Raw genomic sequence first — 19,767 nt, 5'->3', positions numbered from 1 at the left:
TCCAGGCAAAGAAGTGGGATGTTCTTCAACGGCCAAGTCAGTCACCTGATCTCAACCTAATAGAGCATGCTTTTCACTTACGGAAGACAAGACTGAAGGCAGAAAGACCCACGAACAAGCAGCAGCTGAAGGCAGCTGCAGTAAAGGCCTGGCAAACCACCTCGAGGGAGGAAACTCAGCATTTGATCATGTCCCTGGGTTCCAGACTTCAGGCAGTCATTGACTGCAGAGGATTTTCATCCAGGTATTAAAGGCGATCCTTAAGTTTGAAATGATGTTGGTTTGTTCCATTACTTATGAGTCACCAACGACGGGTGTGTGTGTATGCCACTGGCTGTATTTCCTGAATGATTAGTGCCCCACTTTTGTCAAACCCCTTGAATTACAGCTGAAAGTCCTGACTTCAATCCCATCTGGGTGTGTTTCCTTTCAACTTCAATGTGGTGGTGTACAGAGGCCAACTGCCAAAACAGTTATCCTTGTTCTAATATTTCTGGCCCTGACTGTATGATAGAAAGCAGTTGTTCAGAATGCAAATGTGGATCCATTGAAATGAATGAGGAAACTCATGAAGAGATCCCTGAGCGTCCCTAGATTGGAGCAAGCCTCTAAGTGTTTGTTGGCTGGAATCTGGTACCAAGATTGTTCTCATGACCTTAATCTTGCTTCATGAATACAAATTACTTGGGTAACCCTACACTAATTGATTTTCCCCCTCCTGATTTCCCCCAAACATGGCTCCTCTTATTAGAATATGCGGAATGTATGACTGCATTGTAGTTGGTTTGTGTACTCTCATAGACCTACTGAACATGACCATTTCTGGTCAAAGGAGTGGTTTGGCACATGTCCAATCCAGATCACAAACCAAACTCAAAATATATTCTATAAATACATATTCTTGGAAAGGAATATATGCTGTGGCTCTGTCCGAAGCTGGTAAATGGTTGGGATTTCTGTCTCATCAGATCAAAGGTCCATCTAGTCTAGCACCTTCGTTCTACCTGCATCTAGCCAGATATCTCCAGGAAGTCCACAAGCAGTGCATGAAGACAACAGCCCTCCCTTGTTTGTCACCAGCAGCTGGTACTCAGAAGTACACAACTTCGGAACATGGAATCTCTGTTTAGCTTTCATGCCTAATAGCTGTTAATAGGCCACACATATGTCTAACCCTTTTAAAAAAGCTAACTGAGGTAGCAGTTGTCACCACATCCTATGTTAGTGAGTTCCACAAGTCAGTTATGAATTGTGTGAAATACTTTCTTTTGCCAATGGGATGGACGAAGTGGTGCACTACTAGTAGTGCTGTTGACATTGCATCATCATCATCATTATTAACAACATTTGTATACTGCTTCACATCTAAACAGATTCCAGAATGGTGAGCAACAAGGGATAAAAGGAACAAAAGATAAAAAGAACTAGTGGAAGCCAATGCTTGTGCAATGTCAATAATGCTTGCTAGCTTGACTGGTTTCCAGGGAAAGTTGACATGCTAGCAAGCACTAGTAATGTTGCACATGTGGGGGGTTTTGCTAGCGCAACATTGATAGCGCTAGCAGTAGCACACCATTGGATACTCCCAATCAGTTTCATTGGATGACCCTGAGCTCTAGTATTATTTGAGAGGATGACACATTTCTTGCTATCCATTCTTTTCCATAATTTTAAAGCTTTAAATGGTTTGGGAGCAAATTACTTGAAGGACCACCTTCACCCATATCAGCATGCTTACACTTTAAGACCAGCAAGAGAGGCCCATCCCATTTGCCACCTTTGAGGGCAGTTAAGTGGCAAGTACATGAGAGAATGCCTTTTCCACAGAGGCCCCACACCTCTGGAATGAGTTGCCATCACAGGTTCCTCAGGCCCTATCACTGTAGGCTTTTTGGAAGGCCCTGAAGACGTACCTGTTTATTCTGGCCTTCTCCTGACTATGCTTTACCAGACTGCTTTGCTCTGTAGTGGCAACTATGCAGTAGGTTTTTAGTAATGTTTTATTGCTGGTGTCTGTTGTTTTATGAATGTTTGCTGTGTATCAGTTTTTTGTTTGTTTGTTTTTAATTGTATGAATTGTAATGTTGTAAGCCTCCTTAGGAGGGCTTCTGCCCTGAAAGGCGACTTAGAAATATTTTAAATAAATACATATAAAACCCTTTCCTGCCCCATTTTGTGAGATTAAACAGTGAAAATAAATTATATAACGGGAATACTGGCATACCAGTTCTTTAGGAAATTAGTCATTAGTCATGAGTACATGGGATTTTCTCTTTATTTATCATGTACAAGTCTCTCTCAAGGCTCTTTGCCCTCATCTGAAATGTTACAAAAAGAACAAATGTTCATACTTCTTAATTTTGAGTTTCTGCAGCAGAACAGCATACATTTGCTTTTGCCTATAATTTGATGAATAGAGTTTTCAGAGCTATCAAAATAAACATGGTCTTTTCCTTTACAGAACTTAATAAAACTCTACGTACCAGCTTTGTTTTGTATTAATTAAGATTTGTAACCTCCAGTATGTAACAGGATTCATGAACACATCATGAACGGATTTTAAACTTCTCTGCTATTAAGGGAAGCAAGGTTTCTTGATATCTTCAGAAAAATAATAATTATTAAAAACCAGTTCTCCATTTGATCCATAGTGAACAAAATATGCAATATTATAGTTCTAATGTTAATGTAGTATTGAAAACAAAGCTAATTCCAAACTAAAATCTTGTAAATACATAGCATATAGTTATCACTTTTGAGTGATCAATGTGTCCCATATACATTGTCTCATTAATACTTACATTAACTCAGTAAGGCAGGGGTGGACCACTTGTGGCCCTCCAGATGTTTTAGCCTATAACTCCCATCAGCCCTAGCCAGCATAGTCAATGGTGAGGGATGATGGGAGTTGTAGGCCAAAACATCTGGAGGGCCACAAGTTGGACACGCCTGCTGTAATGGTAGGTGAGTATTATTATCCCTGTTTTACAGATGGGAAACTAGCTGAGAGAGTTATTTGCCACAGGCAAACTCACAGTGAGTTCATGGTTCAAGTGAAATTGGAACTAGGACTTCCAGGCTTAGAATCTATTTATTTATTTATTTAGTAAGGAAGTAAGTACCCTGCCTTTTAACCAAAAAACAGCTCTTAAAGCAGCTTGCAGACAATTAATGTTGATTAAAACAATACATTAAAATATAATTAAAATGTAACAGTTACAGAATAAAAAATTAAAAAAACAGCATCCAACCCAACAGACCCACTTACCTCCTTGAAAGCCCTTCTTGAATGAAATGGTCTTTGCCTGCCAGCAGAAAAGGAGCAAATCTAGCCTCCTTTGGGAGGGAGTTCCACAGCCAGGGAGTGGTCACCGAAAACGTCCTCAGAGTTGCCACCAAACGCACCTCTGGAGGCGGCAGTTTTGAAAGGAGAGGCTCTCCAGAAGTTCTTAAGAACCAGGTAGGCTGCTACGGGGGAAGACAGTCTTTCAGGTAGCTTGGTCCCAAGCCGAATAGGGCTTTGTATGTCATAACCAGCACTTTGAATTCTGCCTGGAAACAGACCGGTAGCCAGTGAAGCTGCTGTAACAAGGGAGTCACATGCTCCTTGTAGCTGGTCCTGGTCAACAGTCTGGCTGCAGCATTCTGGTCCAGCTGAAGTTTCTGAAAGGTTTTTGAAGGCAGCCCCATGTAGAGTGCATTGTAGTAGTCCAAACAGGACGTAGCTAAGGCATGTGTAACTGTGGCCAGATCAGTCATCTTTAGGGAAGGGTGCAGTTGGCACACAGGCCTCAGCTGTGCAAACACACTCCTGGCCACTGCTGTGACCTGGGAATCCAGGGTCAGGAATGAGTCCAACAGTACACTCAAACTGCGAACCTCAGGGGGAGCGTAACCCCATCCAGCACAGGTTGAATCCCTATTCCCTGATCTGCCTTTTGACTGAGCAAAAGCCCTGCTGTCTTGTCTGGATTAAGCGTCAGTTTGTTTGTCCTCATCCAGTCCATTATCAACATCAGGAACCAATTTAGAACCAGAACAGCTTCCTTGGATTTAAGTGAAAAGAGGAGATAGAGCTGGGTGTCATCAGTATGCTAGTGCCACCGAACCTCAAAACTCGACAACCACTCCCAGAGGTTTCATGTATATATTAAATAGCCTGGGGGATAAGATGGAACCCCGAGGGACACCACTGGCCATGGTGTTGAACAGGAATCCCACAGCACTACCTTCTGAGATCGCCCCTCCAAGAAGGACTGGAGTTGCTGTATCTGTATTGGGTACCTCCCAATCCCTCCTGAGATGCCTCCGAAGGATACCATGGTCAAAGGTATTGAAAGCTGCCAAAAGGTCCAGCATAACCAACAGGGACATACTCCCCCTGTTCAATTCCCGGTGTAAATTGCCCACAAAGGCAGGCAAAGCAGTCTCCGTCCCATAACCAGGCCTAAAGCTAGATTGAAATGGATCTAGGTAATCAGGCTCCTCCACAAATCCCTACAGCTGAGAAGCCGCCACATGCTCCAGCACCTTGCCCAAGAATGGAATATTGGTGATCGGCCGGAAATTATCCAATACAGTGTGGTTCAGGTATTGGTTTTTTAAAACAAAGTTCTTACCACTGCCTCCTTCAGGCAAAACAGAATCACACCTTGTTGTAAAGCAGCGTTTACCGCTACCCTTACCCTGCCAGCCAATCCCCCCCCCCCCGAACTGTTTTTATAAGAAAGGAAGAGCAAGGTTCCAGCACAAGTGGTTGGCCTCACCTCTCCACGAAACCTGTCCACAACCTCGGGCTGTACAAATGGAAAAGAATCCATCGTAACTGAACAAGCAGGTGCCAAAGTTACATCCACCAAACTTGTATCAACGTTGGCATCCAAGACGGCATGGATAAGATCAATTTTATCTGTAAGTGTGGCACAAATTGGTCACAGTGGGTTATTGAGTGGTCCACCTCTTCATCTCATGGGCCAGAGTGTAACAGGCCTCTGACCACCTGAAAAAGCTCCACTGGGTGACTGAGCAGACAGAATGGTGGCAGAGGAGGCTTTGCCACGGAGTAGGCTTTCAAATGAGCTCTAGCTCATATTCGATCGGACTCATTCTGAGTTTTTCAACCATGTCGCTCCAGCCAACATCCAACTTGTTTCATCACCCACAGCACCCTGGAAAACCTAGGGGTTGGTTTGGCTTCACTCTGTGGAAGAGGATGCCCAGAAACGATCATATCAGCCACCCAGGACATTTCTCCATTCCAGACATCAACCAGGGCTTTGACCGTATTGCCTGTCGAGGTGACAGGAAAATCCCCAAGAGCCATCCGAAAGCCGTCCAGATCCATCAGTTTCCTGGGGCAGACCATCTTCATTGCCCCCACCACCACTGCAGAAGTTCTGAGTCCTAGCAAGTCTAAACTCCAACAGATCTGTCCATGACAATGGAATTATAGAAAGTTCCTCCACCTCCAGATCACCATCATCCCTCCCTGCACCAAAAACCAAATCCAAAGTGTGCCCTGCTGAATGAGTAGGGCCAAATACTAATTGGGACAGACCCATGGTTACCTTGGAGGCCATGAATTCCTGACCCACTCCTGACAGGGTGCCCTCAGCATGTACGTTGAAGTCCTCCAGCACAATAAGTTACAGAGACTCCAGCACCAACCCCGAAACCACCTTGGCTAGCTCAGGAAGGGAGACGATTGAACAGTACACTAACAGAATGTTCTGTCTGAAAGACCCACCTTCAGATACACTTGAAACTGGAAGACTGCCGAATGGGGTACCTGGACAGGTGGATAGAATCATGATAGATCACTGTGACTCTTCCTCCCCGCTCCTCAGGTTTTGCCTGCTGCAACACAGATAACCCAGGTGAGCATACTGGGAGAGTTATACTTCCCCAGTCTCATCCAACCAGGTCCCTTTGATACAGGCCAGGTTGGCATGCTCATCCAGAATACAGTCCTGCATGGCTGTTGTTTTCTCATTCACTGACCTGGCATTCAGCAGCAGTACCTTCAACCCAGAGGGACTGTCTGCAGGGCTGTTCAGGGTCTCTGATATGGGAGACAGCTTGGGAGCAGGCAACACTCTGTTGCGTTCCCCACCCTCAAAATGACCCAGCTGCCTACCGCCATCATATCTCCCTGTGCCTTCTACTGTTTCAGTGGCCGCTTCCTGTACCCCTCCACCTCTCTGTTCCCTTTAAAAACACATCTCTCCCACCAACAGGCAATAGTGTGTCTAACAACACTATATATACACAAGGAGGCAGATGTACAGCTAGTCCCTCCCCTCCTCCCCTCTGTCCAACAGACTGGATGGCTCTTGCCCTGGTTCACCCCTGAAGTGGCTCCCCCAAAGGGGTTGATCCCTTTTGGTGCTGCCCCTTCGGTGGGAGCCCCTAGGCTTTCCACATGTTATGTACCAGCCCCAGGAAGCTGATGCACTGTTTTGAAAGGTGGCAGAAGATCTCCCAGAAGGAGTCCAGGGTCAGGGGTCTGGTCCTGTGAAGAGACAGTTCTCTGGCCCCAGAAAGTCTCTCTGGCGCAGCCACAGGTAGCAGACAGGAAGCACCATGGTAAAGCTCACCAGCAGTCTACCTGGGCACGTGTCTCTTCTGTGTCCTCTCATAGTGGGGTGGGGGGTGCTGGTGTGTCAGGCTCCCAGGCTGCCCACCTTTTATGCACCAGCCACAGGAAGCTGGGCAGTGAGAATTTATATTCCTAGCCCCTGTACTAAATCACTTTTCAGAAATGTAGTTTTCCAGGACACTAATACAGCAAACATACCTTCACGTGCTGGATTATTAGCAGAGGAAAGAAAATCAAGGATCAGAGGAGACCATGAATTTGAAAGACAATTATAAGCCCTCTGGGTAGGAATCTATATAATCCATTATCTACAACACCTTATAAAAAAACTATATATAGTTTGTAACTGCAGTAGTGAGATTTTAAACTTTTGGATGAAAAATGACTACAAAATCAATAGTGCATTTAACTATGCATTCTCTTCTGTGCCATACTCCTCATCTGACTTCACGACTGCACGTTTGATTACTTATTTTTGAATTTACTGCATTTTTATGCTGCTCTTCAGCCAAGGCTCCCAGAACAGCTTAAAAAGTTTAATAAAAAGACAGTCCCCGCCCTCAGGCTTACAATCTAAAGGATACAACACAAAAATAAAAGGGATTGGGAGGGAGCGGGGAGAAGAAAACTCAGGCACCAGTTCTTAGTTTCAAAGTTCTTATAGGTGTTCTTTCTGGCAGGGAACTGTAACACAGTTCCTTCCCTGGCTGATGTATGCAGCTAGGTTGACCTGCCCCTTGCTGTGGTGTTTATCCTGGGAGGCAGGGGGGTACAACCTGCCAGTGACCCTTGGCTGTCTGGCCAGTGGATGAGGCCAGAATTCGGAGTCCCAGGCAGCTGTCAATGGGAGCTGTGTGTTCCTTCTGTCAGGGAGGGGTGAAGAGTGCTCCCTGCAGCTGTTCCCTCTCTTGGTGATGTATGGGGCTAGGGTGGTCTCGCTGTGATGTTCTTCTTGGGAGGCGGGGGTGGGGGATGCATCCTCCCAGTGGCCCTTGGTTCTCTGGCCAGATTGAAAGATACACTATTTTTTGCACTATAATAAGAGTTTCCTAGGTTTGTTGATGACCACAATCTTAATGAGCTTAAATGATAGAATCAGTCTATCAGTGGATAATCAGTCTGTTAGTGGCTATCAGCCATGGTAGCTAATTGGAGCCTCCATATCTAGAGGCAGTATGTCTTTGAATACCAGATGCTGCTGAGAAACAGGGGAGGTTATCATCTTGTGCCCTGCTTCTTGATGTCCAGAGGCACCTGGCTGCCCATATTCCAAACAGAATGCTGGACTACATGGTTCTTTTGCCTGATCCAGTGTATCCAGGATCATGGTTTGCATTTCCAGAGAGAAAGGCCATACATAGCACAGTAAACACTGGTGAGAATAACTGTAGCTGAAATCTCATCTAGCTTGAGTAGATAGATAGATAGATAGATAGATAGATAGATAGATATTTGCAACCTTGGCCTTAAAAGGAACACAAAATCTGAAACGTATACAGAGTTACCGGGAAAGAGTAATGAGACTTGAAGGAGGAAATGGAACAGCTGAAAGTGTGAATTACAGACACATGTCACTAAAAGAAAGATCCACACTGATCAAAGTCCAATACTGTAATCATGAGAGCAACTTCAGGAAGTCTATCTGTCATTGCATAACCCCCTGCCTTCCAGGGAAATTATTTTCAGCCAAGGTACACTGAAGTAGTGGATATCAAAGCAACCCTTGGAAAATTGTCTTTGCAGACTTTTATGGTAGTGGAACATAAAAGAATGTGCAGTAGGAACAGATCCTTGTGAGTCATTAGGGTGTTTGAGCACTGGAGAGCTTTGGGCTCATACATTCTGTCCTCGAATTCCATCCTCCCCACTCATACAACATATTCCCTCCGTCTGATCATTACTTGCAGCAAATCTTTTTTTGCTTTTCTGTCTGTGCTAAGATTGCCTACAAACCAGGACCAATCTCAAAACATAGGCTGTATTCACCTGTAACACTAAACTAGTGCTACATGCACATGTCTCAGACTTGTGCGCTCCCCTCCCCCTTCTGTGGTTCAACTGTAAAGAGGTTAAAGAGGTTTCAAGAGACGGAAAACACTTGCTAACATTTTCGACTAACCATTGTTTGCTGTTATGTCCGAGCCAGGACAAACTGGTTAGTTTTAACTATGTTTATCTGAACAAATGAACTTCAAACCATGGTTAATGATCCTGGCTTGTTCAGATAAATCTTAATTAATGCTGACTGCTCTTCTCATTTCTGACATAATGGGAAACTGCAGTTAGTTGAAAATAAAAACAAATGCTTGCATTCTCCTCCTCATGGCCATATCAGAAGGGGAGGGAAGAGTGAACAAGCCCAAGTCATAATATTAAATCATGGTTTAGCATTATGTGTGAACTAGAGCAGAGTTGACCAGTTTGGATAAAATGGGAAACTACGGTTCTCAGGGAGGGAATCACCATGAGGGTTAGGGGAGGAGGCCCAATATGGAGCCCATGTAATAATGTCTCTTTAGTGCTGGTCCACATCTGAATGGCCCCATTGTTGCTCACAAAGGTACTTAAGGGAAGCACCCTTTTTCCCATTTGATGGTGGCTCAAAACATTTGAAATGTTGCAGGTACTTTTCATAAGCACTGTGTGTATATGTAGAGGGGCACGCCTTCTGATAATTAAGTGTTACTGGATTGTTTTCAGGAGTTTTCAGAGGCAATACTGCTCAAGTCAAAGAATATCAGCAGCTTCTAGATCCATTACTGCAGCAATCAGTTGAAGGTATTGTACAACTGTGTCACTGGAGATATCTAAACAATAGAAAGTAGATGAAGGAGAAGCCCTACAGCATGTTGCAAATAACTGTAGCAAGTTCAGATCACATCCCAGAGAAAAGACTATGTATGTACAAGCGCAGAGCTTCAGGCCAGGTGTGAGCATAAAACTTAATTAATTTCTCCAGTGAAATTTGGCTCATGATAAAAATGGAGTTCATTATCTGGTGAACGAAATGCTGATAGGTTAAATGTTAAGTTTGCATAGGATCCATTCCCCACCTCCTCTTCTGTTATTTATGGTCATAGTTATCTGATGGTTTAAAAAATGGGAAGGTTCCCTAAGCTTTTTTTAAAAAAAACATTCTGGTGTAGAGAGAACATGTTTGCCATGAAAATAATATTCTGGTTACAATTGGGTATATCTGGGGATGAGGAGACCACAGATTATATTAACTGTGGATATAGCTAAGGAGAGAAACCACTGTTTTCCTCCCTATTCTCTGCATTTGTTTCTCCCTCCTCTCTTGTAGCACCTGCTTGTTCTTCTGAGGCTTTCCAAGCACAAAGTGTGAACATGCTGTTCTAGCTCCCTCATTCAGTTCCTGAATTCTGGAGGAGGCATCTGGGATACCCATTCAAGATTTTTTGCAGCTCAGAGAAGAGCAGTTGTCTTTTCTGGACTTTACAATACACCGCATAGCTATCTCAGCTGCCTCATTCATTCCAACGATTTTGGAAGGAGACCTGGGATAGCTCTGTGTTACTCTTTCCCAAGCTGAATTTCTTGGTCTAAAAGGGCCTCTGGATTAATTTAAAAAGGATTTCATTGAATAGCTAGAAATTATGTTTATAAGCTCATTGGCTTTCTCCTTTGTCAGAAGGATAATTAATGTGTCCCATTCCAAAGCACTGTTAATAAAAAAAGCCCTGAGATGTACAGTACCTGTTTTAGAAATTACCTTTTAGTTCTTATCCCCCACTCTGGTCTCTTAACAAATGTATAATTCATTAATTTCTCAGCCTTGTGCTTTGTCATTAACACATTATGACCAATGAAAATTAAAAAGTAAATTGTGTTACCAAATAGCTGTCCTGTAATCTCTCATCCCCCCATCCCCTTTTAAAGAAATGTTAGAAGGTACAGTTATAGAAGGTATAGTAAAAGACAAATTTTCCTTACAATATTGCATGCTGGCTTGTCTTTAAGATTTTTAATTTATGTAGATGTTTCATAATATGGAAGATTTATCATTTAATAAAAAGTGTGCTTACAATCCTATATGTAGTATTCCTATAGACATAGCATTTTACTTTCAGTGGTTTTTATGCAATAATATTGTATTTCAGTAAATAAGCACACTTTCTGTGTAATCATGATTTTGATAAAAATCTCAAACGTACAATTAATGAGGGCAAAACTTGTGTGTGTGTGTGGTCTGGGGGGAGACGCCAAAACCTAAAAATGTTTCAGTTTAAGTCTGTGTTCATCTTTTAAGGTACAAAATGTTATCTTTGATTTGGATTGCCTTTTGTTATATGCAGGATCTCAACTTACACACAGGTTTTAGGGAGCAATCCTATGGCCGCTAGAAAGTGGCTAGATGGCCATAGGATATGGTGTTTCCTGGGAACCAACCTCTCCCCAATTCCATGCTACCTCCAAGGCAGTGCGGAACAGCCCCATCCTCCGCGCTTGCAAGAGGAGCACGGAGTGGCTGAAAAGGGGTGTGGCTGGGGGCGTTCCAGGGCTGGGAGGGTGGAACTGCCTGTATGACACATCCTATGTGTTGTACCGCAGCCTCCTTCCCTGCTCCGTGCTCCTGCGGCTAGGCAGCCGAAAGCGGCTCTCTAGCCAAAAATGCAGGGCAGGAGGAACATAGAGGAAACGATCCCCTCCATGCTTCTCCTACCCTGCTTTGGAGAGGCAGTCACCTCCGAGTTCAGAGGCGGCTGCTTTTCTCGATAGGATTGCTCCCTTAGAGTCCAAGTAGGTCTGCTGGTATAAGGACGTAACCTTGCTGCTTCCCTATAAAATGTGTGTTTTGGGGGTGGATTAAAGCGCAGTATGGGAAGGCTGCAGTGGGGAGGCGGTGGTGTTCTCCCCCCCACCTAAATTTCTTCCTCAACCACTTTTTTAATCCATTTTCCTCCCAGGGGGAGCCGCTTCCAAGTATAGGGGCCTACTGAGTAAAAAACAGCTTTTAAAAGTGTGTGTCGTGGGATGGGGTGTTGGATAGGGAGAAAAATGCAGGCAGGCAAAGACTTGAGCTCCCTTGCTCTTACCTCCCCCTGTTACACGTTAGGTGAGTCCGCTGCCATCACGTCTAGTTCAGCCCCTATCCAGAAGGCACTGACAGGAAGATTCCTCCCAGCGTAACTCGTTCTCCCCTCCATTTTGGTCCTTTTTCTCATAGGAAATGCGAGACACCTTTAAATAGTACATGTGAGAATTAAAATGTATAGTCTTATTGTAGAGGACAGTGGCTTAAATGTAACAATATATAATCCTCAGCTAGTTAATGTATTTTCTACTGTAGTGATAAACAAATAGATCAGAAGTGGCTAAAGCATTATGTTTATAACCAGTCTTCGTCCTTTTCTACTCAAGATTTAGGTTCATTTTAATTCTAGCCTGAAGCTTTCATACTCCTTTCCCAACAGCGGTTGAACATGTTTCCTGTTCTGTAGCACCAGAGCAGCAATAGTGCCTCTAAAGAAGTGCAGGGTTTTTTTTTCCATCTGTCAAAAATTACTATTTTGTCGGAACCAGTTTATAGACATTGCATCTGTTCAGTCAAGAAATGAGGCATAAATAAACCTGCGTGCAATACAGCAGTTCCTGTTCTTGGTGGGCTGTGGCATGGAATGATAACTAGGAATTACAGTATTTACTGCATTTGGCTTGCCTGTGGTGATAGGTTTTTCCTATTTTAAAGTAATGTAATTTGCAATACCTTTAACTACGCATTTTAAACCTTCACAGGCTTTCCCATTGTACCCAAGTATTATTATGTGCCAGCTGACTTTGTTGAACTGGAAAAGAAAAATGCTGGCAGTCAGAAACGATTTCCTAGCAACCATGGACGAGATGGAAAGTTCTTTCTGTGGGGACAGTCCCTTTATATCATTGCAAAACTTCTTGGTAAGTAGACACTAGGAAAATAGACTCTGAAGAGTCAGAGTTTTCTTAGGTTTAAATAATTTCCCCCTAAAACTTGATTTTGTGTGGCTTTGTGAAATTTGTAACTGGTATAAAGAAGGGCTTGTATAATGTTCTTGAGCTGATAAACCATAGTTGATTGGCCCAAGAGTTGCTTGCCCACACAGTTTTCCCTCATCCTTCCCTTTGCATGCCTGGCTTTGGGATTGGTATGTGGCTTGTTTAATCCACATTTTCCCATTACATAAACCACAATTTCTCATTACATCTGAACTGGTTACAAGATATGCTGTTGGCAGGGAATTTGGATGCACAAGGGGAGAGATGAATGTATGCATGTGACTTGTTCATAGCTTATTGTAGGGGTAGGCAGCCTGGTGCCTTCCAGATGTTTCGAACTACAACTCCCATAAGCCTCAGCCAGCATGGCCTATGGTCAAGGATTATGGGGGTTGTAGTTCAAAACATCTGAACTATATCAGATTGTCTACTCTGCTCAAGACCATTACCTCTCAACCGGGACTTAGTCTAAAGAATTACTTTTCAAGTGATTTTTTAAAGTACAGGTACAGTGAAAACATTTCCATCTGAATGGGTTGTCCATGTAGCTTGCTTGTAGATAGTCTAGTCATCTGAAACTGGATTCCTGTATGAGCACCTTGTGTGGACAGCACATCCTGGCAATAATACATTGAGATGCCCTGAATAGTCTAGACACCAGCCTCTACGTTCTGTGATCTCTCCGGGTAGTTTGCTCAAATTCTGATCTGAGTACTTTTTTCTTCTTGCATATACCAAAGTAATAAATTGTGTAATGGTGACAAATACTTTCAGTTATCGATAGACAAATGATGGATTGTTGGTGCTTTGCTTTCAGTTGACGGTTTAGTCAGTGTTAAAGATATCGATCCAGTGAAACGTTTCATACCTCCCCAAGATCAACGGAATGTTAGCATGAGATTCTCGAATCAGGTATGAGTGTGTTTGATGCTGACTTTGTTACGAGATTTTAAACAATATTTCCATTGAGAGGGCTGGTGATCCTTCAGAAGTTGCAGTGGCAGTAACACTGCATTAATCTATGCTATGGTCTGTTGTGTATGGAAGAGATACTAGGAGAATGAATGAATAAATAAACAGGGATTTGTGATGCTTGTTGTTGGGTTAATCTCTGTTATTTTGGTTGTTGGAATAGACAATACTGGCTAGATGGTCTGACCCAGCATAAAGGAGTTTATAAGCAAGCAGACCCACTGCACAAGTTTGAATTGTTGATACACAAGCTACCTCAGCTACCCCAATTGGCTTGCTAAAAAGATCTCAACAGCCAACAAGGCTGTGTCTGGTCAAAGAAGAACTGTTGGGGCTGGGATAACCCCTGTGCTAAAACGGTGAAGTTGAAGGGCTCAGCCCTGACAGATTTAGCAAGCAAATGTCTATCCTATAGCTAACTATTTTTTGTTTCCTTTTTCAAAAGTTGGGTTTGTTAAGAACTATGTATCAAGAACACATCAGCATGGATTACATTGGCTGATGGCTGCAAGGGTCACATTCACTAGCGAGCTCATTCTATCCTCAGAGAAAGTGCGGTGCAGATATTCAGTCTGAGATGGTTGTTAAAGTTGCTGGCTGACTAACCACATTATTTTTAATATTATGGTAAGCCCTCCTGAGTGGGCCGTGCTGGCTTAGTGGTTAAGACGCTGAACTGCAGACCAGAAGGTCGGCAGGACAGCAATTCGAGACCCGAGTGCCGCGTGACGGAGTGAGCTCCCGTCTTCAGTCCCAGCTCCTGCCAACCTAGCAGTTTGAAAGCAAGAAATTGCAAGTAGATAAATAGGTACCGCCTCGGCGGGAAAGGTAACAGCGTTCCGTGCACCTCGGTGTTCAGTCATGCCGGCCACATGACCACGGAAGCGTCTTCGGACAGCGCTGGCTCTTCGGCTTAGAAACGGGGATGAGCACCGCACCCTAGAGTCGGACACGACTGTTTGGGGACACCTTTACCTTTACCTTTTTAAGCCCTCTTGAACAGAGCATGCTGTAACTTCAGATAATAAACTGCAAAATGAGATGTGGTGTCATTGGCCATCTTGAATTTCATGCTCCTGTCTGAAGCAATGTGTCTCCTCTGCAGTTTGGAAAAATGGGGTTCAGATGCCCATGCAGTTTACTTCTCCAAGGGGACATCTGCCCCACACTCCCTTTTTTGGTCAAGGCTGTAGTGCCAGCCAGGACTTTAAAAAGGCTTTCTTGAAACAGTGGCCTCTCTTTCCCTCCAACATGACAGTGGCAAACAAGGGACTGGATCCGACTTCTCTCCTAGTCCAGCCATTTGTGTGGAATAGAGTGAGTGTGTCCTCTCCACCCACCCAGTGTGCCTGCCTCTGATGCCTATATGAGGATGGCCTACATACAACCCACATGATGTGGGCTTAAGCACATAGACCGTATTTGCGTGTTCCCTCCCCTGTGTGGACATGTTGTATGAGGGATGGGCATGCCGGTTAGGCAGAGAGGCGGGATAGGTGTGCACTGCCTCCCCTACACATGATTGGAGGAGAACTGTTGTCCAATCCATCCCTGAGTGGAACCAAGTGAAGCTATCCACCTACCCATTTTAATTCCTTTCAGATGCAGTTCACTGGGAACTCATAAGTTTGTAGTGGTCTCTGGGTATCACATCTCATGTTATAATCATTTTAGGTGTTAGAATAGGGAAACAAAGGCCGTGGGATCAATTCACTGTCTGCAAAGCATACCCACATGTTTATTTTTCATCCGGTCATGGTCATGTCTTATCTGTATTTTTTTTTTCGTTACACTAATTCCATATATTTGTTCTGACACCTCTAGATCTCGGTTCTTTCATTTTGTTTTATGATTTTAGATTTACTACAGTACTTTGTCTGAATGTTCACTGATGCCATTTGATCTAATTTATGCTGCAATCCTATCCTCAATTATGTGGGAGTAAATTCCATTGAATTCAGTGGGGCTTACTTCAGTGGGGCTTACTTCTGAGTATACATGCATAGGATTGTGCTGTTAACTAATTTATACATAGTCAGTGTACAGCTGAAAGTTACAGATTCCTCTGTCTCCATTTGCTTTGAAGTGTTAAGAAACTAGCCAAAAATGGAATCTGAAACTGGAACATAACACATTTCACCTAATTATGTCTTCAGAAACCAAAAGCCGCTTCAGTTCTTAAAGTGCTTTGTTCCTTTTCCTCTACAAAATGTATCAAATTAAACCATCTCATTTTGTTCAAAAGCAAATTAAAAAATCCATTTAGTCATCTCAATGTATATAACAGAGAGGATAGTGGAAGCAAAATCAATCAGTCCAAATTTAACACCAAAAAAAAAGCAATCCTATTCATTAATGGGGGTCCATTGAAGTTATTCTCATTAGTAATAAAACAATTTAATCCTACTCAAGTTTTGTTGTATCACAGATTGCCATTACAGAAGTCCTTTTCTAGTAATTGGCACCTTTTATATAGACAGTTATGTTGGAGCCAGATCTGTCAAAAGACAGGTTATTCTTTCTCCGTTAACTGGAATTCAGGCACAAAGAACTCTTGCAGGAAAATGCTGATACGCATTTAACACAGTTCTGTTCTGCCCTTGGAAATAGTTCTGTGGTATTTGCTGTGCCCTATATTGCCCTTCTGACATCTCTGTCTTAGAAAAGCTCAAGTTTCCACAGGAAACTGAACAAGTACTTCATACTGATTTTGTTTTTATCTTATCTAATATATATTAATATCCTGCCTTATCCCAAAACATTTCAAGGCATCTTACAATCATAAAAACACTAAATTATTTATTACTCTTTATTTAAAAAATATTTTTAACCTTCCTTCATCCTTTCAGATACCAGGACAGTGTACAAGACAGAGTATGATAAAAAAAATTGCCATGCAGTATACAGTAAAACAACATCATAATAAAACCAAAAAAGGGCAGCCAATAAAGAAGAATCTCATGTCAACCCATAAAAATGTCTGGGCAAATGGGCTGATAACAAAAAGATTGCAATGTTGTCACCAGCCACACTTCCATGGAGAGGGTATTCCACAATTGGGGTGCTACAACAGAAGGCTCTCTCCCTTGTCACATAAAGTACCCAAGGTATTTGGAGAAGAGCTTACCTTGACAATCTTAAGACTTGTACAAGCTGATATAGGGAGGGGTGCTCCTTCAGATATTTGGGCATGAAGCTATTTAGGGCTTAAATGGTAAACACCAGCAACTTGAATTGGGCTTGGAAGCGAATAGGCAGCTAGTGCTGCTCCTTCAGAAACTGGCTGTACCAGTTACAGTTCTGGCTGCCATGTTCTGCACTAGCAGAAGCTTCTGAGTCATCATGAAGGGCAGCCGCACATACAACACATTACAGTAATTCAATCAGGAGATTATTTGAGTGTGAACTACCATGGGTAAGATTATCCCTGTCCAGGCACAGTGCTAGCTGGTGAACCAGCCAAAGCTGATAAAAAGCATCTGGGCCTCGAGTGACAGAGCTGGATCAAGGAGTACCCCAAAGCTATGCACTTGCTCTTTCAGGGGCGGTGCAACCTCATCTAGGAAAGGCTCCATATCCAATTCCTGGACATGAGACACCACAGAAGTCCACATTCCCAGACACCAACCCACAGGGACTTCCATCTTTTCAGCAATCAGCTGTACTTTATTGGCCATTATCCAGTCCATTACCAAATCCAGAGATAGGTTAGGCACCTGCACAGTCTCACCTGACTCAAATGACTAGAAGAAATAGATCTGTATCAGCATATTGATCTCACCCAGTGACTTCATTTAGATATTAAAAAGCATGGGGAATAAGATAAAGCCTTGTGGTGACTCACAGCACAAAGTTTGAGCAGAAACATCCAAGTGCTACAGATAGGAGCAGAATCACTCTTTCACCATATCTCCTATACCCACCCCACAGAGCTGGTTCAGCAAGATACCATGGCGATGGTATCAAAACCGAACAACGATTTTACTCCATCTTCACCGACTGCCGATAAGCATCCAGTCCCAATTCAAAGTGAATTGTCTCAACCTTTAAATCCCTGAACTGTTTGGGTCCAAGCAGATTGAAGGACCAGTTCCACCTATATAATCCCGCATTAAGATCTACGTCAGGGATCCTTCTTGAGTGCCCTCCGTTAAGATCTGTCAGACTGGTGTGTTCAAGAAGTGGGGTCTTCTCACTGTAAAACTCCCTCCCTATTGATGTGTGCCTAACCTCTTCTGTGCAGGCATTTAGGTGAGCAGTAAAGACCTTTCTGTTTAAAGCTGACTTCAGTGGAATTTTAATTGGTTTGTGTGGTCAAAGCAGATATGCAAAGCGTTCTCTATGGTTGCTGCTGTGACTGTCATGTATCTGCCTGTGCTCTCACTAGTAGGCTGCTTCGTGAGGGCGTAGCCCTGAAAAGTAGCCAAAAATACTTTTTAAAATGACCCAGCCTTTAAATCCATAAAGGTTTCAAGCAAGATTGGATAGTTCCATTTTGCAATATGCCCTTTGAGAGTACATTGTGGTATTGTATCACAATATTTATTCATTCATTCATTCATTTCATTTCTATACCGCCCAATAGTTGAAGCTCTCTGGGCAGTTCACACACACAATAAATGCATAGAAGGTACATGCTGATTTGTTTCCTCCAGCCAGTGCCATAAAATACCTTTATTCAAGCATTTTCCCTTCAGCCAATTGACAGAATCACAAATCCAATAAATAAGACATAAAAGTTCCTTTCTTTTTCTCCACGATGGTTTCATCAGGCATCTGTTAAAAGATCATTTACATTTAACCTTGTTTTATAACCTGTGTGTTTGAGCTGCAGTCTTCACTATACCTGATGCTGCCAAATATTCCTCAGAATAGTTAGGGTGCTTTTGTATGTTTAGGATTTGTCAACAAGCTGGTTTATTTATTTAAACCATTTATACCCTACCTCCAAAACATTTGAGGCAGCTTACAGACATGATTAAAATAATAACTTTGTAAAACAAACATAGAACCAAAACAAAATCAGTATGCTTGAGCTAGTCTCTGCAGTTTTTAAAGACTGAAAGTAAATTGTGTCATAGGCTGAATTGGCTGTTTCTGAGATCTATAGCTTGAACTGCCTTCACTTTCCTTGGATTTGACGACTTTGGTTGCCTTCAGATTGGCCAATAACTCTTCTGAGACCCACTGTAGTTACAGTGGTTTCAGATGTGCTCTGGCCACATCTGAAACCACCATCTCTAAGCTTGTTAATATATCACACATTGACACATAGATCTTCCTCTGTCATCATGTGGTGCTGGGACCATGCAGAGAGCATGCCACCACAAAGAATCCCCACTGTGCTTTATGGCGTGCTGCTACCTCAACCTGGAACAATGTGAAGGCATAAGGATAGCATGTGCATCATTGACGTATGGCGGAATAGAGAAAAAAGAAGTGAAATCAATACGGCAAGTACATTTTATAATCCATCCTAATTTGTGGGATCAACCTCATGGATTTTTTTGAGCATCCAAAGGGTTACATATCCCTCCCTGACCCTTTCAGATTTTTTTCTCCTTCCTTTTTTTCTGGATTATGCACCCTGTGGTCTGATACTGAAAGACATCTGAATTTTAGGTCCTTTTGAATTTGACATTGCACTGTTGACCTAGAGCTCCATCACACAGGCGGAGAATTCCACATCAAGGCCGGTTCTTTCCCCATCCAGTATCATTGCAGGACTGGGTCGTTCTCTTTCAATGACTGTCCCTATTGAGTTATTTTTAGTTTTTTTCCTTCTCACGGGGGTGGTGATGCCGCACAGAGGCTTCGCCACCATTCCGCGAAGAAGCGTTACATGCGCTCGGAGTGTGGCGATATTCCTCCCTGGTTCCTGCCCCTTTCCCTCCCTTTGCACGTTACTGGTGGATGGGGACTGACATGCAGACAGCCTCCCCATCTCCCTAGGCCCCCACCTCCCTGTTAAGTGTTTTTAACGCTCTCGCCGATTACTCACTGGAAATGCACAGCTGGGGGGGCATGTCCCAGCAGGTTGGAAGGCCAGCATGCCGCTCTGCCGACCTGCTGCTCTGCCGTCTTGTTCTGAACTCTACAGGTCGAAAATGGTGAAGAACCAAAATGGTGCAGGCATGGGAAGGCGACACACCGCACAGCCCATTATCACCACCTTCACCATCATGACTGCACCCCCAACAACC

The 19,767-nt window shown here is 43.3% G+C and overlaps 2 protein-coding genes across 14 annotated transcripts in view; one reads left to right on the top strand and one right to left on the bottom strand.

Annotated features, from left to right (window-relative positions):
• Window positions 1–19,767, top strand: part of PHKB (phosphorylase kinase regulatory subunit beta) — a 203,902-nt gene that overhangs the window by 129,936 nt on the left and 54,199 nt on the right. For all 13 annotated transcript variants that reach the window (XM_084813030.1, XM_084813043.1, XM_084813038.1 and 10 more), the window contains 3 exons: window positions 9,299–9,376; window positions 12,356–12,514; window positions 13,410–13,504. In XM_084813030.1, the coding sequence (XP_084669156.1) occupies window positions 9,299–9,376; window positions 12,356–12,514; window positions 13,410–13,504 (332 nt within the window). The remainder of the gene's footprint in view (window positions 1–9,298; window positions 9,377–12,355; window positions 12,515–13,409; window positions 13,505–19,767) is intronic.
• Window positions 3,076–17,803, bottom strand: LOC146338883 (uncharacterized). Its single transcript, XM_084813052.1, has 5 exons — window positions 17,488–17,803; window positions 11,656–11,800; window positions 5,747–5,856; window positions 4,767–4,909; window positions 3,076–4,046 (listed from the first exon to the last, which is right to left on the bottom strand). The coding sequence occupies exons 3-5, from the start codon at window positions 5,808–5,810 to the stop codon at window positions 3,867–3,869; spliced, it is 387 nt and encodes a 128-aa protein (XP_084669178.1). The 5' UTR covers window positions 5,811–5,856; window positions 11,656–11,800; window positions 17,488–17,803; the 3' UTR covers window positions 3,076–3,866.

The sequence above is a fragment of the Heloderma suspectum genome, chromosome 8, assembly GCF_057233095.1.
Source record: "Heloderma suspectum isolate Gila_16-S chromosome 8, 16-S_ref, whole genome shotgun sequence".
Lineage (NCBI taxonomy): Eukaryota > Metazoa > Chordata > Lepidosauria > Squamata > Helodermatidae > Heloderma > Heloderma suspectum.
The sequence above is the reverse complement of the archived record's forward strand: the minus strand, read 5'-3'. Positions and strand labels throughout refer to the sequence as shown.